General features: G+C 41.8%; 2 protein-coding genes across 2 annotated transcripts; one reads left to right on the forward strand and one right to left on the reverse strand.

Moving 5' to 3' along the window:
• Positions 1 to 8: 8 nt before the first annotated feature.
• MMACHC (metabolism of cobalamin associated C) lies at positions 9 to 6,505 on the forward strand. Its single transcript, XM_083846974.1, has 4 exons — positions 9 to 234; positions 3,036 to 3,230; positions 3,563 to 3,715; positions 4,155 to 6,505. The coding sequence occupies exons 1-4, from the start codon at positions 163 to 165 to the stop codon at positions 4,449 to 4,451; spliced, it is 717 nt and encodes a 238-aa protein (XP_083703100.1). The 5' UTR covers positions 9 to 162; the 3' UTR covers positions 4,452 to 6,505.
• A 6,936-nt stretch (positions 6,506 to 13,441) lies between these two features.
• Positions 13,442 to 19,694, reverse strand: PRDX1 (peroxiredoxin 1). Its single transcript, XM_083846975.1, has 6 exons — positions 19,509 to 19,694; positions 16,762 to 16,878; positions 16,100 to 16,253; positions 15,701 to 15,823; positions 14,746 to 14,876; positions 13,442 to 13,823 (listed from the first exon to the last, which is right to left on the reverse strand). The coding sequence occupies exons 2-6, from the start codon at positions 16,865 to 16,867 to the stop codon at positions 13,738 to 13,740; spliced, it is 600 nt and encodes a 199-aa protein (XP_083703101.1). The 5' UTR covers positions 16,868 to 16,878; positions 19,509 to 19,694; the 3' UTR covers positions 13,442 to 13,737.
• Positions 19,695 to 20,262: the final 568 nt, after the last annotated feature.

Here is a 20,262-nt window from a genome sequence, read left to right on the forward strand (position 1 = left end):
GACATGGAGTCCGCGCCAGGTAACCCAGCGCGGCGGGGATGGAGGCGCGCACTACAACTCCCATGATGCTTTGAGGGGCGGACCGTCTCCTAGGAGACGCGGCGCCTCGCGTTCCCGGCGGCCAGAACTACCCTTCCCGTGAGGCCCCGCGCGGCGGGCGGCATGGAGGGCCGCGTGGCGGAGCGGCTCCGCGGCGCGCTGGGCCCTTTCGGCTTCGAGGTGCACGCCTTCAAGGTACTGACGTCATGCCGGGAGGGAGGGGGGGACCGTCGTGACGTCACCCGCGGTGACGTCACCACCCGGCGGCTGCTCGGCGGCAGGGGGCGCCGCCAGACCGGGAGCCGGGAGGAGGAGGAGGAGGAGGAGGAGGAGGAGGAGGAGGAGGGGGGGGGGAGGAGGAGGAGGAGGGGGGGAGGGGGAGGGGGGGGGGAAGGGCACGGGGCTGAGGGGGGCGCTGGGGTAAAGGTGCCCCGGGCAGCCCGTCCGGCCCGGCTGAGGAAGGGGGCTAAAGAAGGGTACGGGTGGCCCCGGGGAGAGTAAAGTCCTCTTTAAAAAAACCCTCCAGCGGGTTTAAAATTTAATCTAAACGCTGAGCCGGCTCCGCATTTCAGCGCCAATTTCGGCCCCTTGTGTGCTCCACGGTGGGGCTGTTCCTTGATTAACCCACGAACCCTCTTTGCCCCTGCTTAAAAGTCTTTCAAACCTCTCGCACCGTTATTAAATCAAATACTGGTTTGTTTCCTCAGCCGTCAGCCAGTCAAGACATTGAGTCAGTTGTACAAGGTCACTGCTCTTGCCTCAAAAAGGTCGTTGCTGCTGCCTTATTCTGCTTATCCGTGATGCTTGGGTTTTCCATGATGACAGGCCACCGCTCCTCTGTATTATTCGGCCATTACAAGGGGAAGATTACGTTGTCAACATTAATCTAGTAGGAAAGAGACCTTCAATGAAAAAATTATAATCTATCTAGAACAAACATGACCTTCCCCTCCTCAGGGAAAGTCGTATTTGTCACCCAAAATAATAGTATCTTCCGTGGTGTATTCGTTATCTGGCGGAAAGTAAAAGGGAATGAGGCTCTGAGAGAAAGGAAATGTCCAAAATGTGGAGGAGAATTTAATAATACTGCTTTCGCAACGCATGGCAGCAGAATTATAGGCAGAACCCAGACAAAAAAAAAAGGCTGCAGCTGCCAGAGGGAAAGCTTATGGCACTGTGTCTTTCTAGATTGAATTTTCTTACAGCTTGCCCTGGTGTATTGACTGATGTAAAACGGGAAATTAGCAAACCTTAGATTCACATCTCTGTAATTTCTTTAGCATCTCAATTCAGCATCTTCAACAAGAGCCACAAAACTGATTACACTTCGGGGTTGACGTAAGAATGCATCTTTATAGTAAACTGAGTTTACTCTTGCTTACGTATGTGCGGGTCTGGCTGCTACTGTCACCTCGAAAGTCACTTTCACATTAATTTCACTGATACTTAGAGGTGATCAGTACCTCGCACCTTCAGGCTCAATATTAGCGTTACACCAGACATCTTTCTGAGTGTTAGACTTGGTCCTTAGGGCATCCCAGGAGAGTGGGAGTCGTCATAACCCAGAGACTGGTGTTATTGTGCAATACGTTAGTGGTGGAGCGTGAGGCTTTCAGTCATTACCTCCTCGTGTTCGGCAGTTGCTGGTCTTGTCCCTGTCCTCCTGGTCATGTCCTCCTGCCACCCTGGCATGACCCCTCTGGACTGTGTTACATCCAGCCCCGAAAAACAGCTTCAGACTGTGGCTGTGTCACGATCCATGCACTACAGCTGATGTTCTGAGGGATTCTAGTGCTGCTAGGAGCTTCACATCCTTCATTTTCACACAGAAATGTTTCCTGCTGAAGCGGTATATCATGCAGCTTGTCATATGAGCAAAACAGAAGTACCAGTTTCTTCCTGGCTGAGACAGAAAATTTAAACAAAACATAAGAAATAAACTCACAAAATGATAGACTTCTTCCAACTAGTGAGAGGCATCACAAGAATCAACTGATCAGCAAAACCAGAAGGCACGAAGTAGCACAGGGACAGATTACAGGGTCTTATAAGGACCTTACTTTCAGTCAGTGAACTCCAGCGAATGGCTCTGCACCAGGAATAACTGAGGAGTGAATGTGCTCTTGGAAAAGAGCATTAAACTGATACAGGGAGATTTCAGAGCACGCCGCTATTCAGCTTTCTGCTGTGTCAGTGACAGCTGGATGCCCCTCCTCCACGTGACACAGCTAATTGTGACTTGCACCACCTCACTCCAATGCACTGGCTTTAAGCAGAAAAAGACTTTGGATGCTTCAGCTCTTGAGCTGATTATAAACTGTAGTCCGTGCTTTATTTCCTGTGTGGTCTCCTGCAGTTAAAAGCCCTTTGAGGTCTTTTGCATCTTTGTCTAGTCAGAGAGGTCTGCTTTTCTGGCATATAGGTTCTGTGAGTTCTTTGTTATAGGCAGGGACATTTGTATGCGGGATTTTAATTCATAATGAACCTGCTTCCACTGGCACAATAGGCACTTGCTGTGAAAGTGAGTCATGTTAAATCAGATCACTGAGGTTTCAGGTGACAGAGGGGCTGTGACCTGACTAACTCCTACTAAGAAGCAACACAAGTAGTAGGAAACTTGTCTAAGGAAGGATCCAAGGGAGAAGCAGAGAAAACAACTGTAAAAGCTTTATCTAAACCCAAACATCTGATTTGCATTGGCAAGGCTGGTTGCTGGTACTTCCGTCTGTGGTTTCTGAGCAGAGCTGGATAAAGGGCAGTCTTGAGCTGAATGTGGGAGATCACTCTTATCTCTCACATCAAGTACACCTTTCAGAAACTCTAAATCCCAGTATGCAAAAGAACCTGGTTTGAATGGAAGGCACTCAGGCAGGCTGCATATCTGGGTTGCAAATGAAGGTGGCTACACTTCTTTCTAGCATTTTAAATTCCTGCATGCCCACTAGCAAAAGCATGGGGTCCCTGTTTTAATGGAGATTTGTTTTTCTTTGCCAAAGGTTGGATGGTACAATGCTGTTCTCCAGCCGGCCTTTCATCTCCCCTACCCAGATGACACACTGGCCTTCGTTGTCCTCAGCACGCCTTCGATGTTTGACAAAGCCCTTAAACCTTTTGTGAACAAAGAACGGTTAAAAATAATCCGGGATCCTGTGGATCAGTGTGTTTCTCATCATTTGTCAGGCGTGAAGGAGGTAAGAGCCTGAAATACTCTTTTTACTACTGTGGCATATAAACAAACAGGTGGATTGAGCAGTAGGCAAAGCCTTCCAGGTCCCTGCACTTTCTCCTTAGAAGGATGAAGCATTATTCGTATTCTGTCTCTGCCATTACAAGCTGTAGCTATGTGGAGTGCTTTACAGTCACAATTTGAAAATCCAAGGCTGCAAGCTCGCTGATAAGATTTCAGTAGCAGGATGTGGAAATTTACAGGCTTCTCACAGTGCCTAATTTGCTAGGATCTAGCATTTCCGTGGTGGCAAGTCGTTTCCCATGAGTCTGGGCTGATGTTTTTGTCTTTTCACAGAAATTCCCTGACCAGAAAGTGGATATCATCTTTGATTATGAGATCCTGCCGAGCCGAAAGCCCAAGTTCTTGGCACAAACAGCTGCCCATGTTGCTGGAGCTGCATATTACTACCAGAGAAAGGATGTGAAGCTTGATCCTTGGGGGAAAAAGGTGAGGCAAAATCACAGTCTGGGAAGAAAAAAACACCAAAATGCAATCACTGAACTGTACAACATTTTTTTACCCACTAGTTCTTCCCGCAGATAAACAGAGAGGAATATCTTGATCTCTTAAATCTTCTTAGGTGAATAAAGTTCAATGTAAAAGACCTATTGGTTGTAACATTATAAATAGGGGAAAAAAACACGCTGTAGTTAATTCCTATGTTAAAGTTTCAAAAAGAAACCCCTCTACATTACAGTATGGTGTGGGGGGCACAGGAAAATGGAAATTCAGTGCCAAACGTTCAGGAAAGAGCTTTCCTTTCTTGCCTTTATAGCACTCCAGTAGGGGGCTAGGAGTGAGAAATTGCGTCAAAACTTGATGTTTGAACTCCAACCATTACTAGAGACCACATGAAACATGCTAGATCTTTCTTTTTTACTTTCAGAAGATCTATGGCGTGTGTATTCATCCCAAGTATGGCGGTTGGTTTGCTATCCGAGGTCTCCTCCTGTTCCCAGATATTCAGGTCCCATTCCTGCAACAGTCTGCCCCTGTTGACTGTGTGAGCACAGAGGAGAAGAGAACTGAATTGCTGGAGCAGTTCAATTTCCACTGGCAGGACGGCTGCTACAGGGACATAATTGAAGTGAAGGAAAGGTACTCAGAGGAGCAGAAAGCCTACTTTGCCACTCCCCCAGCAGAGAGATTCAGACTGCTAGGGCTGACACGTTTCACAGAGTAAAACGGTTCCACGAAGGGGCTGGGGACAAGCAAAGCGTAACTCCCCAGCACCTACTTATCCGTGGTGCTGAGGAGGAAGGTGTGCTGATACAGAGAGTGCAAATCCAAGCATTGCAGACCGTGTCTCAGTCCAAACATCAGCTTCTCAGGGTTGAGAGGGAGCACTGCATCGTAGCTCTTAAGGTCTCGAGGAAGGTGGAAGCAGTCTGTTCCCTGCTGTTGCTGAGTTGGTAGGTATTTTTGGGAGCCTGGTTAAGATACCCACTAGTCGTTCGTTGGGCAAAGTTCAGAAACCTTGGCAATTAGGAAACTCATGCCGCTCATTGGAAAAGTTATGATTTTCTCAAGAATTTTCTTTCCTAATATTTTGGTTTTACTCTGTATAAGAGTGAAAAAGTTTATTTCAGAACACAACAAATAAAATTATTTCTTTTGGTCTGAACACAGAGCAGATACTTTTAGATGCATCCAGGATTTTCTTACCCTGTGTCATATCTCTCCCTAGAGAATACATGTTCAGTCCTCAGAAAAAAAGTTTTTTTTCTACATTCCTTCACTTGTAATGAATCTGGCTTAATTCAGTTAAGAAAACTTTTCTGAATTCCTTAACCTGGAAAGAAAATTCTCCAGAGATAGTTTCACTGAGTGGCATGGTCCTGTGCAGGAAGCAGAAGTAAGCAAAACACAGCCAACAGCAGCCTCCTTTTTCACGTAGTTATGAAAGGGAAAGGGACAGTGTAAAGGTCGTAGCTTGAGTCTGATACATTTCCTCTTCACTCAGGGTCAGCTTCTCAGAACAAGGTGGAGTCCTTAGGTCAATTTTGAAGCACTTACCATACAACAGCCTACTAAAAACCTGGAAAAGATACTGAATAATGGCTATGAGTGGAATTTTTACTCACATTAAGATAACTAACTGAAAAAGTCAGTTCTCATGACCTTTTCCTAAGGTAGATGAGGCTTGAATTTAAAATATTTTCCAGTGCTATGCCAGCAACACCACAGTTTTAAAGCTCTAGTTTCCTGTTGTAGTTTCTATATGAAGGAGATCATAAACTTGCACACATCTGAAAGCCGCTGCACAAAGCATTGTTGCGCTCAGAGACAAGCAGATAAAAGGGGAAAATATTCATGACTTTCACATTACATACATTGCTGGTTAATACAGCTTCAGAGAGCAACAACTTCTTTAGATGACTGTTCTGTTAAATTTGTTCATAGGTCACAGTGGCAGGGGAGTTTGGGAATTAATTTACCTTTTAGCATGCACTTTGAGGCTTACACCTCATTAAAATAATGCATTATAATAAATGAAAAGAATGTTTTGTGGAAGTTCTGTTACTTGACTGTAGTGCAGTGTTGCAAATTGCTAAGCACTTTTTCCCTTTCCCTGATACCAACATAATTATAGAAAACTATTCACTTCGCAGAACTGAGCCCTTTCTTTCTATTGTGTTGTGGTTCTTCATCCCTTTTGGAGACCCAAACGCTGAAGTTGCCCTAACAGTAAATCGCTGCTTGATTCAAAATCAAGATTCAGCATAACAAGTTTGTTTTTCTCTAAACAGAGTAGTGAGCATGTGATCACCGATTGTTCAGTGTATTTGCTGTTACAAAAATGTTTGTTATTTTCCATGCTTTGTTCACCGCAACTGGCTAAGGCATGCAGCTGCCTTACTGCGTGATAGTGGTACTGTGATTTTTAAGTCAGACAAATTAATTGTTTAAATTATTGTTTAAAATAATTAAATTGTTTAAATTCTGTTCATTATAGAATTACTGCTGGTTGAAATGTTGGTTAACCTTCCAGAACTTCCAAAAATCATTACAAAGTACTGAATCTCTTAGAAGGATAAATACAAAACAGAATTGGATTTTTCTTTTCACATGACAATTTAAAGTAAAATTGGGGGTTGATTTCTTACAAATATTTAGTATTTTGTCTTAGTTCACGCCTTAAATATTACCATAGTCATTTCATTACAATTTTTTTGTAATTTATTTCTCTTCATATGGTATTTTGGTTAATAAAATGTACAATAAATTTGTAAGTAATCCTGAGAACTGAGTATTTTTATTTAAGCTAGGCAATGATTAATTTGTGGAGAGCTGAGGATGTTAAAGTGAGAATTGATCACCATGTTTTTAACATACTGAAAGTATTGATCTACCTAGGACAGACAAAAGCCAGCATTTGAAAACAAAAGAAAAACTTAGTGATCTTAGCAGAAGCTTGTAAACTATTAAGGCAGGCTCACCTGGGATACTGCAACATAAAACACACAGTGTAGTAGGAATTAAGTCTAAAAATGTTTATCTTCAGTAGGTCATTTGAGCAAGATTATTTAACAACAAGCACATGACGAGGCACTTTGATTTTCTTCCTCTATTCTAGCAGTGACAAAAGTTCAAGGTGTCCAGCAATACATAACTCATGCTTGAGGGATTTTCCCTCAGTAACTTGCAATTACTGAAATTCTTATATGTTAAAACATATAAATACTGACTCAGATAAAGGCAAATCTGTGTTCTTTGTGCTTCTAGCAGTTACCTCAGAGCTGGTGTATATATACATAGTATATATACTTTCTTTTAGCCAGGTCACTAATCGCCAGAGCTGCAGCTAGTAGTTTGCTTTCCTTACTGGTCTTTGTGTTATAAAAAGAGAGTTTGAGAACCTGTTTAACTTCTCACTTCTTGAGACAAGACCAGACATGGTCAGAAACGGATCATTCTTGGATACTGAGGCATCATGAAGACATTCTTATCTTAGGCAGTTGCAAGTATCATACAAGTAATTACAAATCTTTGGGTATTTTTTCAGCTACTACATTTTACATACATTTTCGCTAAATCCTAATTTTTAAACGTTTATTAAGTACCATTTTTTCCTCAATATAACCAGTAGGGTGAGTATGCAAGAGCTGAGCAGTAAAGAAAATTAGAAGCTCCTTGAATTTAAATTCAGTTTTAGCAAGATATTCCATATATTTCAAGCTCATAAAAGATTTTGTGGGGAAATAACAGTTCTGTGATGTTTTCATGCCTCTAACGCTTATCATTTAACCCTTCCTTCTGTGACACTTTCAATTTTTACACTTTCGTTTTTACTTCATCATTAACCTTAAAAATAACTGACATTTGTATTAAAAGATGTGACACAAAATACTGATCAGATGCCAAGTACTATCTAATCTGGTGACAAGCAACCATTATGATTATTGTTCAGAAAGGGAAAAACCCTTGAGGGCCTGTTTTTTTCCTACCAGCTACACCAATTACCTGTCCTTGATCTCAGTGGTGCAAGAATAGACACTCATGTTTGACTGGGGTATGAACTTCCTTAGGTTGCTTTATTTCCTTCTATGAACAGGACCGGTCTTCCTCTAAATCATGGAAGACTATACACAGTTTGCTGTTTTGCAGTGCTAATGTGTCAGACAAAAATAGCCTGAAAAAATACATAAGTACTATTCACTGACATTATATATCCACAATTACATTTCTCATTTTATTTTGTGGATGCTCATAGGTAATTCATTGAACAGAATTTCATTTTTAATAACTGAAGATATTTATTTTCCCAAAATACTTTCTAAAAGAAAATTTAAAAGAGAATTAGAATTTTTTAAATCTCCAAAGTTTCTAGAAATCATGCACCTCTACACTAAGTTACCCTGTATTTTTTTCTCATGCAAAACGAAGCATCAGATGGGCAACTTCCTGTAGCTAAATTAAAGCTGGAGGGGGAGGAGGATGTCTGGGTTGAAAAATACCTCACACAACCTTAAATTCATGCTGAAAAGTTTTTCAATGTTTGCATAAAAACTCATTTCTTTTAGAAAAAATAGTTTAAAATTCTCATTTCATGTCATAACCTTTTTTTCCAGTATCGTTATGACTAGTCTTTCTGAATCATTCCCTGTTACTTCAAAGTTTTTAACAGGCTTTTCTAAAACATCAAAAACTACAGGAATAAAAATGAAAAAGAAATTCACCCTGTATTTGTGAAAAATGAATTTGATTAAGTTTTAACTTTAAATTACATTAAATTGTATTAATTGTAGATTAAAGACTCTTCTTTCTCCTGACAAAGGACATTAATCTTATTTGTCAGTGTAGATAACTCAAACATATGTTGCTATAGAACACAGAACACAATCCTTATGGACTATCAGTTTCAGAGGGCAGTACAGACATAATATTAAAAAAAGACTTCATATAGATATATGGTCAAGTGGTATCTTGCACAGAAACATTACGAACTCAATCACATGTCCCACGATATATTTAATGACTTCAGTTTCAGGTAAAAGAGCCAAGTTTCACATTGAAGTCCAAACCCATCTCTAGGTGTGGTGAGACGAGCTTACCACAGGCACTCCGCTTGTGCAGAAACAAAGCAAACAATTCACAGCGTGATCACAACCTGCTCTCCTGCAGCCACCGAATGTGCAGTGCAGATTAGCTGTGTGATCGCAAAGCCCTTCCACATGCACAGACTTTGGCCTGTAAAGTGCTGATTCTACACAGACTATTAACGTACTTTTCAGTATTTATCAATACATTTATCTACAGCCCCTGGTTGTTCAAGTTCTAAAACTGTGTTAGTTCAAATTCTGATTGTATTAAAACTTGTGTCTTTATTATGTTCTTCACTAGCACTTACCCATTAGTGTAATATCATACTCCTATATTCTGTGAGGTGTTTAAATTATATCTATGTAGAGGAGAAGACACTGGCTAGTGACCTGAGATAAAGACAGAAATATGGACAGTCAAAGTAAATTCAGTTCTAACTGTACTTTAAAGTGAAAATCTACTATGTTTTATCTTATAATATTAAAAGTAGAAGCTAATGTACTTGTAATTAAGAAGAACAGGTATTTTTTTTTGATTTCCGAGCACAGTGTTTATTATGTGCTATTAATTTTTATCCAAAAAAGACCATGACAGCTTTAGCACAGTTTCTGAACTGGTATCTAAATGTGCTGTATTCCTACTGGTACTGGCTGGACAGAGACGTCTAACTGCAGCCACTTCTATTTTCCCTTTGCAAAGAAGAACCAAGAAAGTTTGTTTTAACTCCTCTGTAGCTTATCTGTATCGAGATACTTCAGAATATGTATTTATACAGACTAACATAATACTGAACATCAGACTTGCTTAACACCTCATAGAGAACATATTTTTCAAACTACGAATATGGTAAAACCCACGTATTTTAACAAAATCTTCACAAAACTGTTGTTTTGATGTATATTACTAAACAGTACAATCATGGGGCTTTTGTAAACATAATTTTCTAACCAAAGTGCATTGTTTTGCAATACCCATGAGACGTAACCTACTGGCTTATAAGTTCTTTGAACTGTCTATATTGATTTGTTGGAGAAGCTGATAAAAAATTAATCAAATGCCTGAAAAAAAGGCTGGAGCACTTGTTAAGAAAAAAATACTTTTAAAATTTAGTAACTTTTAAAGAGTATTTTTCAAAAACAATGAGAAACTCATTTTCTAACAAAGTGCTAATTCTTTAGATACTCTTTAGCTATTCTTTAGCTATCAAAATATCTTATACACATCTGAAAATAAATACTCAATTGTTAATTTTGAGATAACAAACATTAAAATGTACAAAATCTACTAAAGGTTAGGTTTTGTATGTCTAATATAAAAATGTATATATTTAACTACAAACATATAATGTATAGAATTATATATACCAAAAAAATCTTCGTTGATGTTCTTACACAGATGTCATTCTTGTTGAAAACCGGTGCACAAAAGTTCAGCCCTCAAAAACAATAATGTAAATACATTAAAATACAGCTAACTTCATTATATTGCCAGTAGATGTCTGACTTGGAAATTCCAAGCTATATCTGAAACAATATCGAGTTTGAGCACAGAAACAAACTCAGATTCTTCTTGATTTGAAGAAGTTTGGGTCTGACCACCATTTTGTGTGTTACAGAGATATTCAAATGCGTGTGGCAAGTGCTCCCACGAATGTGTCACATGGCCAAAGAATGAATAAAAAATGATTTAATTGCATTAATTTCCTCAGTTATGCATTTGGTACAAATGTATAATAGCAGTAAATATATAATACAAGTTCCTGCCCCACTGGTATTTTATTTCTGGGCTTTTTTGAGCTTCTACTTGTCATCGTTGTCTGGCGAGTCACTATGATGTTTGAATACACACTTTGTATTGTCTTAGTTTGCCAACTGCAAGTGAATGGCAACAGGCCAATTGCAAATGAAACATTTTTCTCCATCACAGATTTAAAAATGATAGCTAATAAGGTAGCCACTGAGATTAACTACTTACTTTTCAAAATGAGGAAATTAACACATGAAAACAACTACTGTTACTGGTACACCTGAAGAAGGGAGTTATTTATAACTACATTTTAGTACAGTATCAGAGATCATTAAAAGCAGAAGCGAATATGTAACCGTATGAGCAGGGAGGGTAAACAGCAAAGGTTAATAAAACCTTCCTGTCAGAACCCGAGCCTCCGCATGACTGGAATTCAAAGGAAATACCGTACCTAACGCAGCCCGTAAACGTCAGACGAGCAGGCTAAGCAAGTCACAAGGGGCATTTCACGGGATTTCCCCACACGACTTCCCGCGGAGGCGATCCCGCTCCTCTCCCCGCCTCACGACGCCCGCCCGCCACCATGCGGCCCCGGGCGCCCGCCCTCAGAAAAGCGCGGGCGGCGCGGCGCCTCCTGGCGGGGCGAGAGAGCCCGGCCCGGGCGGCTGAGGAGCGGGGCCGCCGGGCTCAGGGCTTCCGCCTGACGGAGGAGGAGCGGCCGCAAGGAGCCGGCGGCTTCTTCCTCCCGAGGGCATGCCGTGAGGAGCGAGGGCTCCCTCTGCCTCCCTGGAGGCAGCTCCATGATCAAAAAAAATTGCACCCAGCAAGTCTGTCCCCTCCAAAATGCCATTTTAACTTTCGAATAATACACCAAATGAAGTTATGAAAGGCTCTTTATGTCATGGTGAGGTGCAGAGAGTAGTTATTAACACAAAGGCTCTTAGTCTGGGCACAGAGCAGGCTTATTTGTCACATTATCAGGACTTCATATAGCACTGTATGATATAATGGCCAAGTGTAGAAGCAGTTGCATTGGGAAAGACCTTCAAGATCATCAAGCCCAACCATCAACCTGACCAGCTGTGTGTCATCCCTAAAGCACATTCCCCAGTGCCACATCCACATATCTCTGAAATGTCTGCAGGGATGGGGACTCCACCACCCCCCAGGCAGCCCATTCCAACACTTGGCCACAGGTCCCATTTCACTTCTGAATAAGAGCAGAAAACATTCTAGTCACAGCAAGAAAAGAGATGCACATTCCACTGGAGTAGACCACACAGAGACCACCTAGGAAGTGCTGTTGTCATTTCTGTGACATTTCAAAGTGAATGGAGCTAGCTACAACTAAAGTAAGTTTTACAATAGACTAGCCCTGACTTTCCTCCTTTTCATATGCTAGGATAAGAAAGTTTGATATCAGATAACTTCATGTTCAACCACATTGCATTAGTATTCATTCACTTATCTTGAATCAGTTATTTATATGCAACTCCCATATAACCACGGGGTTATTTGCAAGGGTTTGCTTAGGGCCTGGAAGCATCCTGACACTCCTGTTACTGATCCAACAACCCCAGGATGTTAACCTAATTTGTTATCTTCATGAGAAGAACATAGATTTTAATCACTAAGCAAAATGATTTTAACTAAGCATCACTTCCACAATTCCTCAGGAATATTTGTTAGAGTTAAGCAAGACCAAGAGATTAACTTTTTTTTTAATATTTAGTGCAGTAAGCCTTCTGCAAGAAACCTGTTTCACCACACACACTTCACAGGTTTACTACTCAAGGCATGTGACATTCACTCTTGACTCATCTAAATAGCCCTGGGCCTCAACTTTGCTACTATTCATTTTAACAGGATAGAACTTGTTTACTAATTGAGGAGTTAAAGGCAGGCTTTTAGGCATTTATGCTTTTTAAAGTTTATATTAACCTTTACAGGTTCATAAAGATCACAAAGCTCTAACATACTTGTATCACAAAGCAATAGCACCTTCCCCAAATCTGAAGGTCACGACTTTATTACAAGGCACCTGTAACCATGAAGCTACACAGCTGTAATGTAACTTAAGGCCATAGCCATATGTTTTGAGTTTCATAGTTTGCACATAATCAATTGTAGTACAAAGATGAAAGGCAAGGCTGAGCAAATCAGAGTACCATGGTTTATAGTGCCACCCTTTTGATCTTATCCATTAGCTTTAAGTCTTATGATCAACTGGCATATTCTCAATCCTCCCAAGACTCCCACTCCACATAATGGGAGAGGTTAGGAATGAATCTTGTGTATCCAAGGAATTTTGCTTTCCAGAAGGCCCAGTCTTCTCTAGAGTTTCCAAATTGGATGTTAAGGTTCCTAGAAGGTTTGCATATGCAATCAGTTTTGACTAAAAGAGATGCAGAAACAAGTTTACACTACATATGAAAACACACCTAGCCTTCAGTCATATTTGTGTTTCATGATCTGGACACTGCATTACTGCTAAAGTCTGACAGAATCTGATCCAGCCATGTTCCTCTACCTATACTCAAGACTCCTCTAACAAGAACTTCACTACTGCAACATAAGAACTGTTAGTACCTCCAATCTAAAGTGTTAGTACCTCCAATCTAAAGGAGCTGTCTAAGGACTCTGGGAATTGAGTTATCTACAGGCAGCTCAGCAGACCGAGCTTTTAACTAGCAATCTTTGCTGCTATTTAAAAGTTGTGTTACTGAACCAGAGGATTACACCACAGCTCATGTTATTGTTCCCATTGTCCCCTCTACAGGGATCAACACAGATTTTATATTCTAGTGAATGAATCTGACCACTACTGACCAGCAAAATGGAAGCACTTTCAGCTCGTTGACTACACAAGACCAATACACAGCATGCTTTTTCCACAAGTTTAATAGTTACAAAAGAATACCACTGCTCTATATGCAACACATGGCTAACCACATACAATGCATTGTCACTAAAGTCAATAGGGCATGATGTACAGATATTGATCATTAGGATTTTCTATGAAGGTACTATCAACAGAACACACTTTCCTTCAAGTAAAAAAGTTACTGTTTATACCTATAGCATGATCCCTTGACTCAAACACAATGATTTAGTCAAAGTTCAGTAACTGATACTTGCTCTTTCTGTAAGGCATACTAGTTTCCACTCAGACTGAAAGTTTACTTCTGCTTGGAGAAATATTCTTTGCTTTTCTGAACATCAGGCTTGATTGTGTCACTGCCAGGCTTCCAGCCAGCTGGGCACACTGAAATGATAAGAACATGCAAGTCTTATTCCACAGAAGTAGTTAGTGTTTCATACAAAGCATACTAACAACTCAAAACCTGTAACAATTTCGCAACGTACATCAATCAGTTTCATCACATCAGTTATTTTTAATCCTTTTCATTTGCTTACTAGGTAGAAGCACCCAAGGAACCCAACGTCTGTCCATGCAACAGTGGGCCCTCTACACATGCACACCTTCCCATCTTTCATGGAAGTTTCACAGCAAGGGAACATCAACTCCAGCAGTCTGGGTCAGGAGGCATCTTTACAACTACTACAATGTACTTCCCTGGAGCCAATCAAGCCTACTTCTCCCCCACCTTAATCAATTAATCCTGCTCCCATCCTCCAGTTTAATGGAGGAAGGGGAAGAAGAGTTAAACTGTCTCTAATCCCACTCTGTGGGCATCAGGAGACAACCACAATGCAGAGGTAGCACAGCCTCAAAACAGTGACACTCAAGCAGCATTCTTTGGAGTCTTCCTTTTACGCAGCTAAGGAAGGCTTGATGCTTGCTTTATGCACACCTGGCCATTAAAGCTGTGACATCTCAGCTTCTGAGTGCCATTATACACTTCTGGTCTAGCCTGGTTTAGATGAGACAGCAGCCCTAGTTCTGCAGGAAAAGCTTCTGCCAGCTTCTGACTACTCCAGAGAAGTAGCAACCTCCACCCTTCCACTTCAACATTTGACAAATACTCAATGGACCATGAATTGGAGTAGGATTATGCAGTGACAAATAGCTTTACAGAACCAGCTTCACTACAAGAGGCACAATCAATCACTTACTGTGAACAAATCTATACATGTACTTAGTACCTTTCAGTAAAGGTATTAAACCTGTTTAGTTAATACTCTTCTCTTGAGAGCTATTTAGGATTAGATGCAAGAACCCTTACCTTCTCCATGTTTGTCTGTAAATTGGAAAGCCTGCACAAGCCTGAGGGTTTCATCAACAGAACGGCCAACAGGAAGATCGTTGATTGTTATCTGTCTCAAGATCCCCTTCTCATCAATTATGAACAGACCCCTACAAAGACAGACCTGGGTTAAACAGGTTCTGAAAGATTTGTCTGAAGTGAGTTGCAAAACCAAGCTGAATATTCTATCACACCAATAAGTTGTGTAACGTAGTATTACTGATCTCTTCCTTTCCCCAAAAGGGAAAACCTTGTGTATACTCAGTACTGACGCATTAACAGTTGAAATCCTTACATTCAACAGTAGCTAGAAGACAGGAGGTAACTTGCTTTCCTGCATTTGTTTTGATTTAAAGAAGACAGTAGTGGAAAGACGAAATGGAAGAGAAAGAAAAAGGGAACTAAGAGACATTGCTGTATTCAGAGAAAAATATATGCAGTTCTTAAAAATACTGCAGACTAACTGGCCACTGCTGAAGTCAAACTAAGAGTTAACAGAAGTTCAGCTCCCTCAGCAACTTTAACTGAACAGTTGACTGAAAGATAAGGCTTGCTTTTTAATTCTACTGTACTTTAATCACCAATTACCTGTAATCACTTTCATGACAAGGTAGGACTTGCATTAGCCATGTTTATATAAGCTCACCTGCATGAGACTCCTGCTTCATGTAGATATGTAACACTCCAAGTAATACAGTTATCAAAGGGAAGCAGCAGGCCTTTATCTAGCTTACCAAAACCATAAGAAGTCTAAACACTAAGGAGAACCAAGTAACATCTCCTCTGGTAGGAGTGTTTGATAGCTTAAAGCAGTTTACATGTAGAATAGCTAAGAACTTCAGTTTGTTTTAAGTGTTCAAGTACACACATGTTCTGTGTTAATCTGTATTGCAACATACAACCTTAACAAGGAGTTCACCTTACTGCATATTACCTGTATGCAATACCTTCATCCTCTTTAAGCACTCCATAGTCTTTGGCAATGACACGTTTTGTGTCAGAAACCAATGGAATTTTCATAGTTCCCAAACCACCTTGTTTCTTGGGAGTGTTGATCCTAAAAAGCAGAAGTTAAATATTTAAGAAAAAATGGACAGTTCAAAGCATGAAGTACAACAGAAGCTGATCTTAAGTGTAGCATTGCACTTAGTCTACCATGAAGGAACAAAGGAACTGACCAATATTCTCCATTCTGTTCAGAAGTACCTGACACTACCAGTACTTCCTAAGCACCTTTAGTTCTTCAGTAAAGATAGTTTGAATACTCAGGATTCAGTTCCTGTAAGGACAGGCAGAACATTCTATTTGATTAAAATAAAAGGCTGATTCTTACCATGCAAGGTGACAGAAGTGAGAGTCAACAGAAGCTCCAATTATTTCACAGTTGATTTTCTTGAATTCATCAGCTCTGTCACTGTACGCAATAATTTCAGTTGGACAGACAAAAGTGAAGTCCAGAGGGTAGAAGAAGAATACAACGTATTTTCCTAGAAGAGCAGTGTCACCAGTTAAAGTCTTTTACCTTAGGTTTTATAGTAGTTGTAATATTCAGTATCAAACATTCAAGTATCAACAGAAGAGAACATTTTGCTAATACTCTAGAGAAAGGAACTTCACTGCCTATAGGAAAGTCTACTTTCCACTGACAGGAAAAAAACACTACATGGCAAGATTTTGCTGTTCCGTGTAGCACATTGGAGATGTTACATCAGTCTCAAACTGAGAGAACAAATAAGCCTGACCCCAGATTATACTTCAGAGGAATTTTAGGCTGATAACCAACAATTATCATAGCCAGAACATTCAGCCATACTGCCAACAGCTTCCCAAGCATACTCCAGCCATCAACTGACAAAAATACAAGTTGTCTAGTAGAGTCTACCATCAGGTGGTCACTATTACTTTGAAACCAAACTAAAGACTTCTACTTAGATGCCCTCTGACTCCCACATATGGCCAGATTGCATTTGTGTAATTAGAGAGGCACAAACTTACCTTTATAGTCAGAGAGTTTGATGTCTTTGAATTGCCCATCTGGCATCACAGCTGTGGCAGTGAAGTCAGGGGCTGGTTTTCCAATGAAAGCCTTTCCTGAAGACATCTTGATTTCCTCTAGAAAAGAGTAAACAGTACAGCTTAGGTAACAGTATGTTTGCACCCAGAAATAACTATTCAAAAGACCTCACCCATTTACATCAAGCATCAATAGGAACAGTTCATCACCATTTGGTCTTGCAACACAAGGCTTAAGAATAAGATTAGTTTCAAGTTTGTTACCTGGGTAGTCAGGTATCCAAACCAAGGTACTAAGCAGATGCCTAACACTGAGATCTACAGCTCATTAGTCTCCTAATGAAACGTAATTGTTATCTTTGACTAGTAACAGCTTATTACAGAAAAGAGCTAGCCTTCTCGAGTTTTAGCAGTAGTCAGTAAGACTTCTAGTTCCACTAATTAGGTAAGTTAGAGAATCTCTTCCTACCTTTTGATGAGGAAACCCTTTTTTAAGTTTACAAGAGAATTTAAGACCTCAAACCTTTTCTTGGTTATTCAAGCAGGGTTTTGTTCATCTCCCAAGATAACAATGGAGAAGTTCTCTACATAATTACACTTTAGCCTTGCAAACAAAGCCGCCTTGTTTCATTTGTGAACAGAAGACTCATGGTATACTTGGTAATCACATTTTATGTTAGCAAGTAAAATTTCACCATGTCTTAAACCAGTAAGGCCAGGTTGTTCCCCCTGAATACTTCAGTCTACTAAAAAAGAGTAAGAGGGTACACAAGGACAACAGAGCTTAACTTCTGGCTGCCTGGCCTAACACCATGTCATTTGCAACATGTCCTGGCGAGTATTTTTGCTCTGTCTGGGAATGCAGAATTTGTGCATCACTTCTTGAATTCCAGTTACTTTCACTTTCAGAGAATAATTTTTCAGACAGCTTGTGAACCTTGTTTCTTTGGCTCAGTCTTTTTGACGTGATCTCACTGAAGACATTCTATATACTGTACAGGCACTAGCTGACTTGGAGATACAAACCTCTGTAAGGTTAGTACGAGTCTCATATCGCTAAAGAAAGGTAAGATTCAAAGATCTTTATAAATTCTGCCTGCAAGGCACAAAGTCCATTCCAGAACAGGTCAGAAACACCTTACTTCTTGGCTCCTTCCTCCTTGCCACATACTTTCTGGAGAACTAGTCCAGAAGCTGTAAGAAGTATTTACCTTTCAGTCAAATTTAAACTTATCAGTTTAGAACCTTTTCATTATAAGTTTTACATTTGAAGGCTCCTCCTACACACCCTGAGAATACAGAAACAATAACCTGCTACCTCAGTTTGGTTTGAAAAGCACCACCTTACTCAGTGTTTCTAACTGCCTTGTGCCACAAGCAAGCTCTTCTTCATCCCTGTGTTCATCCAAGGGATTTGTCTTCAAATTCAGCAGGCTAGGAAGTAATCTTATGAATGATGGTGGCCAAAACTGCCAGGCATTCATAAGATTGTACTGAAACAGCCTAGTAGGATGACATTAATAAACCCTCTGAACTCTTCACGTAGCCATGAATACAGATACAATCCTGAAACTGCAGTTCTGTGAGAGGGGACAAGGGGACAACCATTGCACAATATTTCTCTGAGATATTGCCAACTAATTAATTTTGTCTTCTGAACAATACCTGTGTTTTATCCGGAGTGCATGACCCCACAGTTTGTCACTGAATTACATTATTTTACAGTACTCAAGCTCAAGGTCATCCTTTTACTCAGTACGATGCCAATCCTTCTATATTTGTTCCACCGACAGTCCCTGGAGTGTATTACTGGGGATTCAGTGTCAAATAAACACTGTCAGACTGCTCTCTGGCACTTCTCCTTTCTAAAGCAGGGGGTTATTGTCCCCTTTTTAGGTAACTCGAAGGTCTTTAACATCAGATTAGGAGGTTTAGTTGCATTGCACTGCAATCCAACTGCTTTCCACTGCAACCCGCCGCCGCCTGCTCTTCTTGGCGAGAGCAGCACGCATTCCCACCTTCTGCCTGGATTTTAGCCGCAGCGTTTCCTAACCCGCACAGGCACAGACCACAGCCTCAGCACGGCAGTTCCTTTCCCTCGAGAGGAAAGGCGAGCAGGCGCTGCAAATGCAGCGCAGTTTAATGGAGTCAGAGCACCTTCCAGTTGCTCACAGCTACGGCACAGCCTCAATTATCTCTAAATTGCAGCTACACCAAGCCAGGCCTGCGCTCTAGCGAAGAATTCATACCTTTAGGACACCTAAGGCCGTTGCACAACACCCCAGCCTTCCTCCCCGCTACCCCCAGCACTGCGGTTAAAGCCTCCGAGCTGCGGTCAGAGGAGACCGACCCGCCGGGCTGCAGCACGCCGCAGCCGGCTGCTCGCACACCGCCCGACGCCGCTTCGCGTAGGGCGGGCTCCGGAGTGACTCCGGAGCGACTGCGGAGCGGGGACGGGAGGCGGTGGCCGAGCCCAGCACCGGCGGTGATGGGGGCGGGGGAGGTCCTTGCCATCCCTCCGTTAGAAGGAGGGGGAGGGAAAAGGGAGAAGAAAAAAAGAAAGAGATGAAGAAAAGAACCCCATCTGCGCAGAGGGGGAGGGGAGAACAAAACCAAATTAAAAAAAAAAGGAAAAAAAAGGAAAAAAAAACTCCCTCCGAAAAAAAAAATAAATCACGACCACCCCAGTCGCTGCAAGCGCAGCCCCACGCAGCTCCCCCAGCACTCACCAAAACACCTCCTCACCTCGACGAGACCCCGAAACAGCCCCGACCCCAGCAGGAAGCCGCGAATGCGGCAGCCCCCGCCGCCCCGCCGCTTTATAGCGGCCCCGATCTCGCGAGGAGACGGGCGAGGCCCTCCCGGCCTCCTTCCCGCCCTCCGCCCGGCCTCCCCTCACGGCCTCCGCCCGCCCCTCACGGGCCGCCGGGGCCGAGCGGGAGGCTTGCAAGGGCAGCATGACTCGGCACAATGCTGGCCGGCTCCCCCCGGTTGATAGCCTTATCTGAGCGGGGACACGGCCCCCGGCTGCTGAAAGCAGAAAAATATATATATATGTGAATAAATGGAGGTGGTTGGATAGCGTCCTGGGAGGTGCCGAGGGAATGCTCGGTGTGGGGATATTCAGAAGGTGATTCAGGTGGCTCGCTGCAAGAAGTGGCTTTTTAATACCTCAGTAGAAGCAAGTCGTAATTGTTAGGAGACATAAGAGAAGCAGAGAATGCACTGGGTGTTGAGGAAAAGTGAGATGTGGCTGGCATGCCGTTTAGGTGAATGGGAGTTTGCCATTGACTTCAACATCAATAAAATCTGACCTTTTCAACAAAGCAAAATGCGTTCGCAGTATTGTATAGGTGCGGGGTCAAATCTTCTATCTTCTTCCCCTGTATTATCAACCGCCTCCTCAACCTGGTTCTAATTCTCAGGGCTTCCAGTGATACTTCCCTGTTAATGGCAAGACCGATCCAAGTCACACAAGTCATG

Source organism: Anser anser, assembly GCF_964211835.1.
Source record: "Anser anser genome assembly, chromosome: 8".
Lineage (NCBI taxonomy): Eukaryota > Metazoa > Chordata > Aves > Anseriformes > Anatidae > Anser > Anser anser.

Excerpts from the sequence above, each read along its gene's own strand:
- MMACHC (XM_083846974.1), top strand. The coding sequence starts at position 163 with ATGGAGGGCCGCGTGGCGGAGCGGCTCCGCGGCGCGCTGGGCCCTTTC. Across the intron at positions 3,231-3,562 it reads ATTTGTCAGGCGTGAAGGAG|AAATTCCCTGACCAGAAAGT; the intron begins GTAAGAGCCTGA and ends GTCTTTTCACAG. Across the intron at positions 3,716-4,154 it reads TTGATCCTTGGGGGAAAAAG|AAGATCTATGGCGTGTGTAT; the intron begins GTGAGGCAAAAT and ends TTTTACTTTCAG.
- PRDX1 (XM_083846975.1), bottom strand. The coding sequence starts at position 16,867 with ATGTCTTCAGGAAAGGCTTTCATTGGAAAACCAGCCCCTGACTTCACT. Across the intron at positions 15,824-16,099 it reads CACTTCTGTCACCTTGCATG|GATCAACACTCCCAAGAAAC; the intron begins GTAAGAATCAGC and ends TCTGCTTTTTAG. Across the intron at positions 13,824-14,745 it reads TACAGACAAACATGGAGAAG|TGTGCCCAGCTGGCTGGAAG; the intron begins GTAAGGGTTCTT and ends TTATCATTTCAG.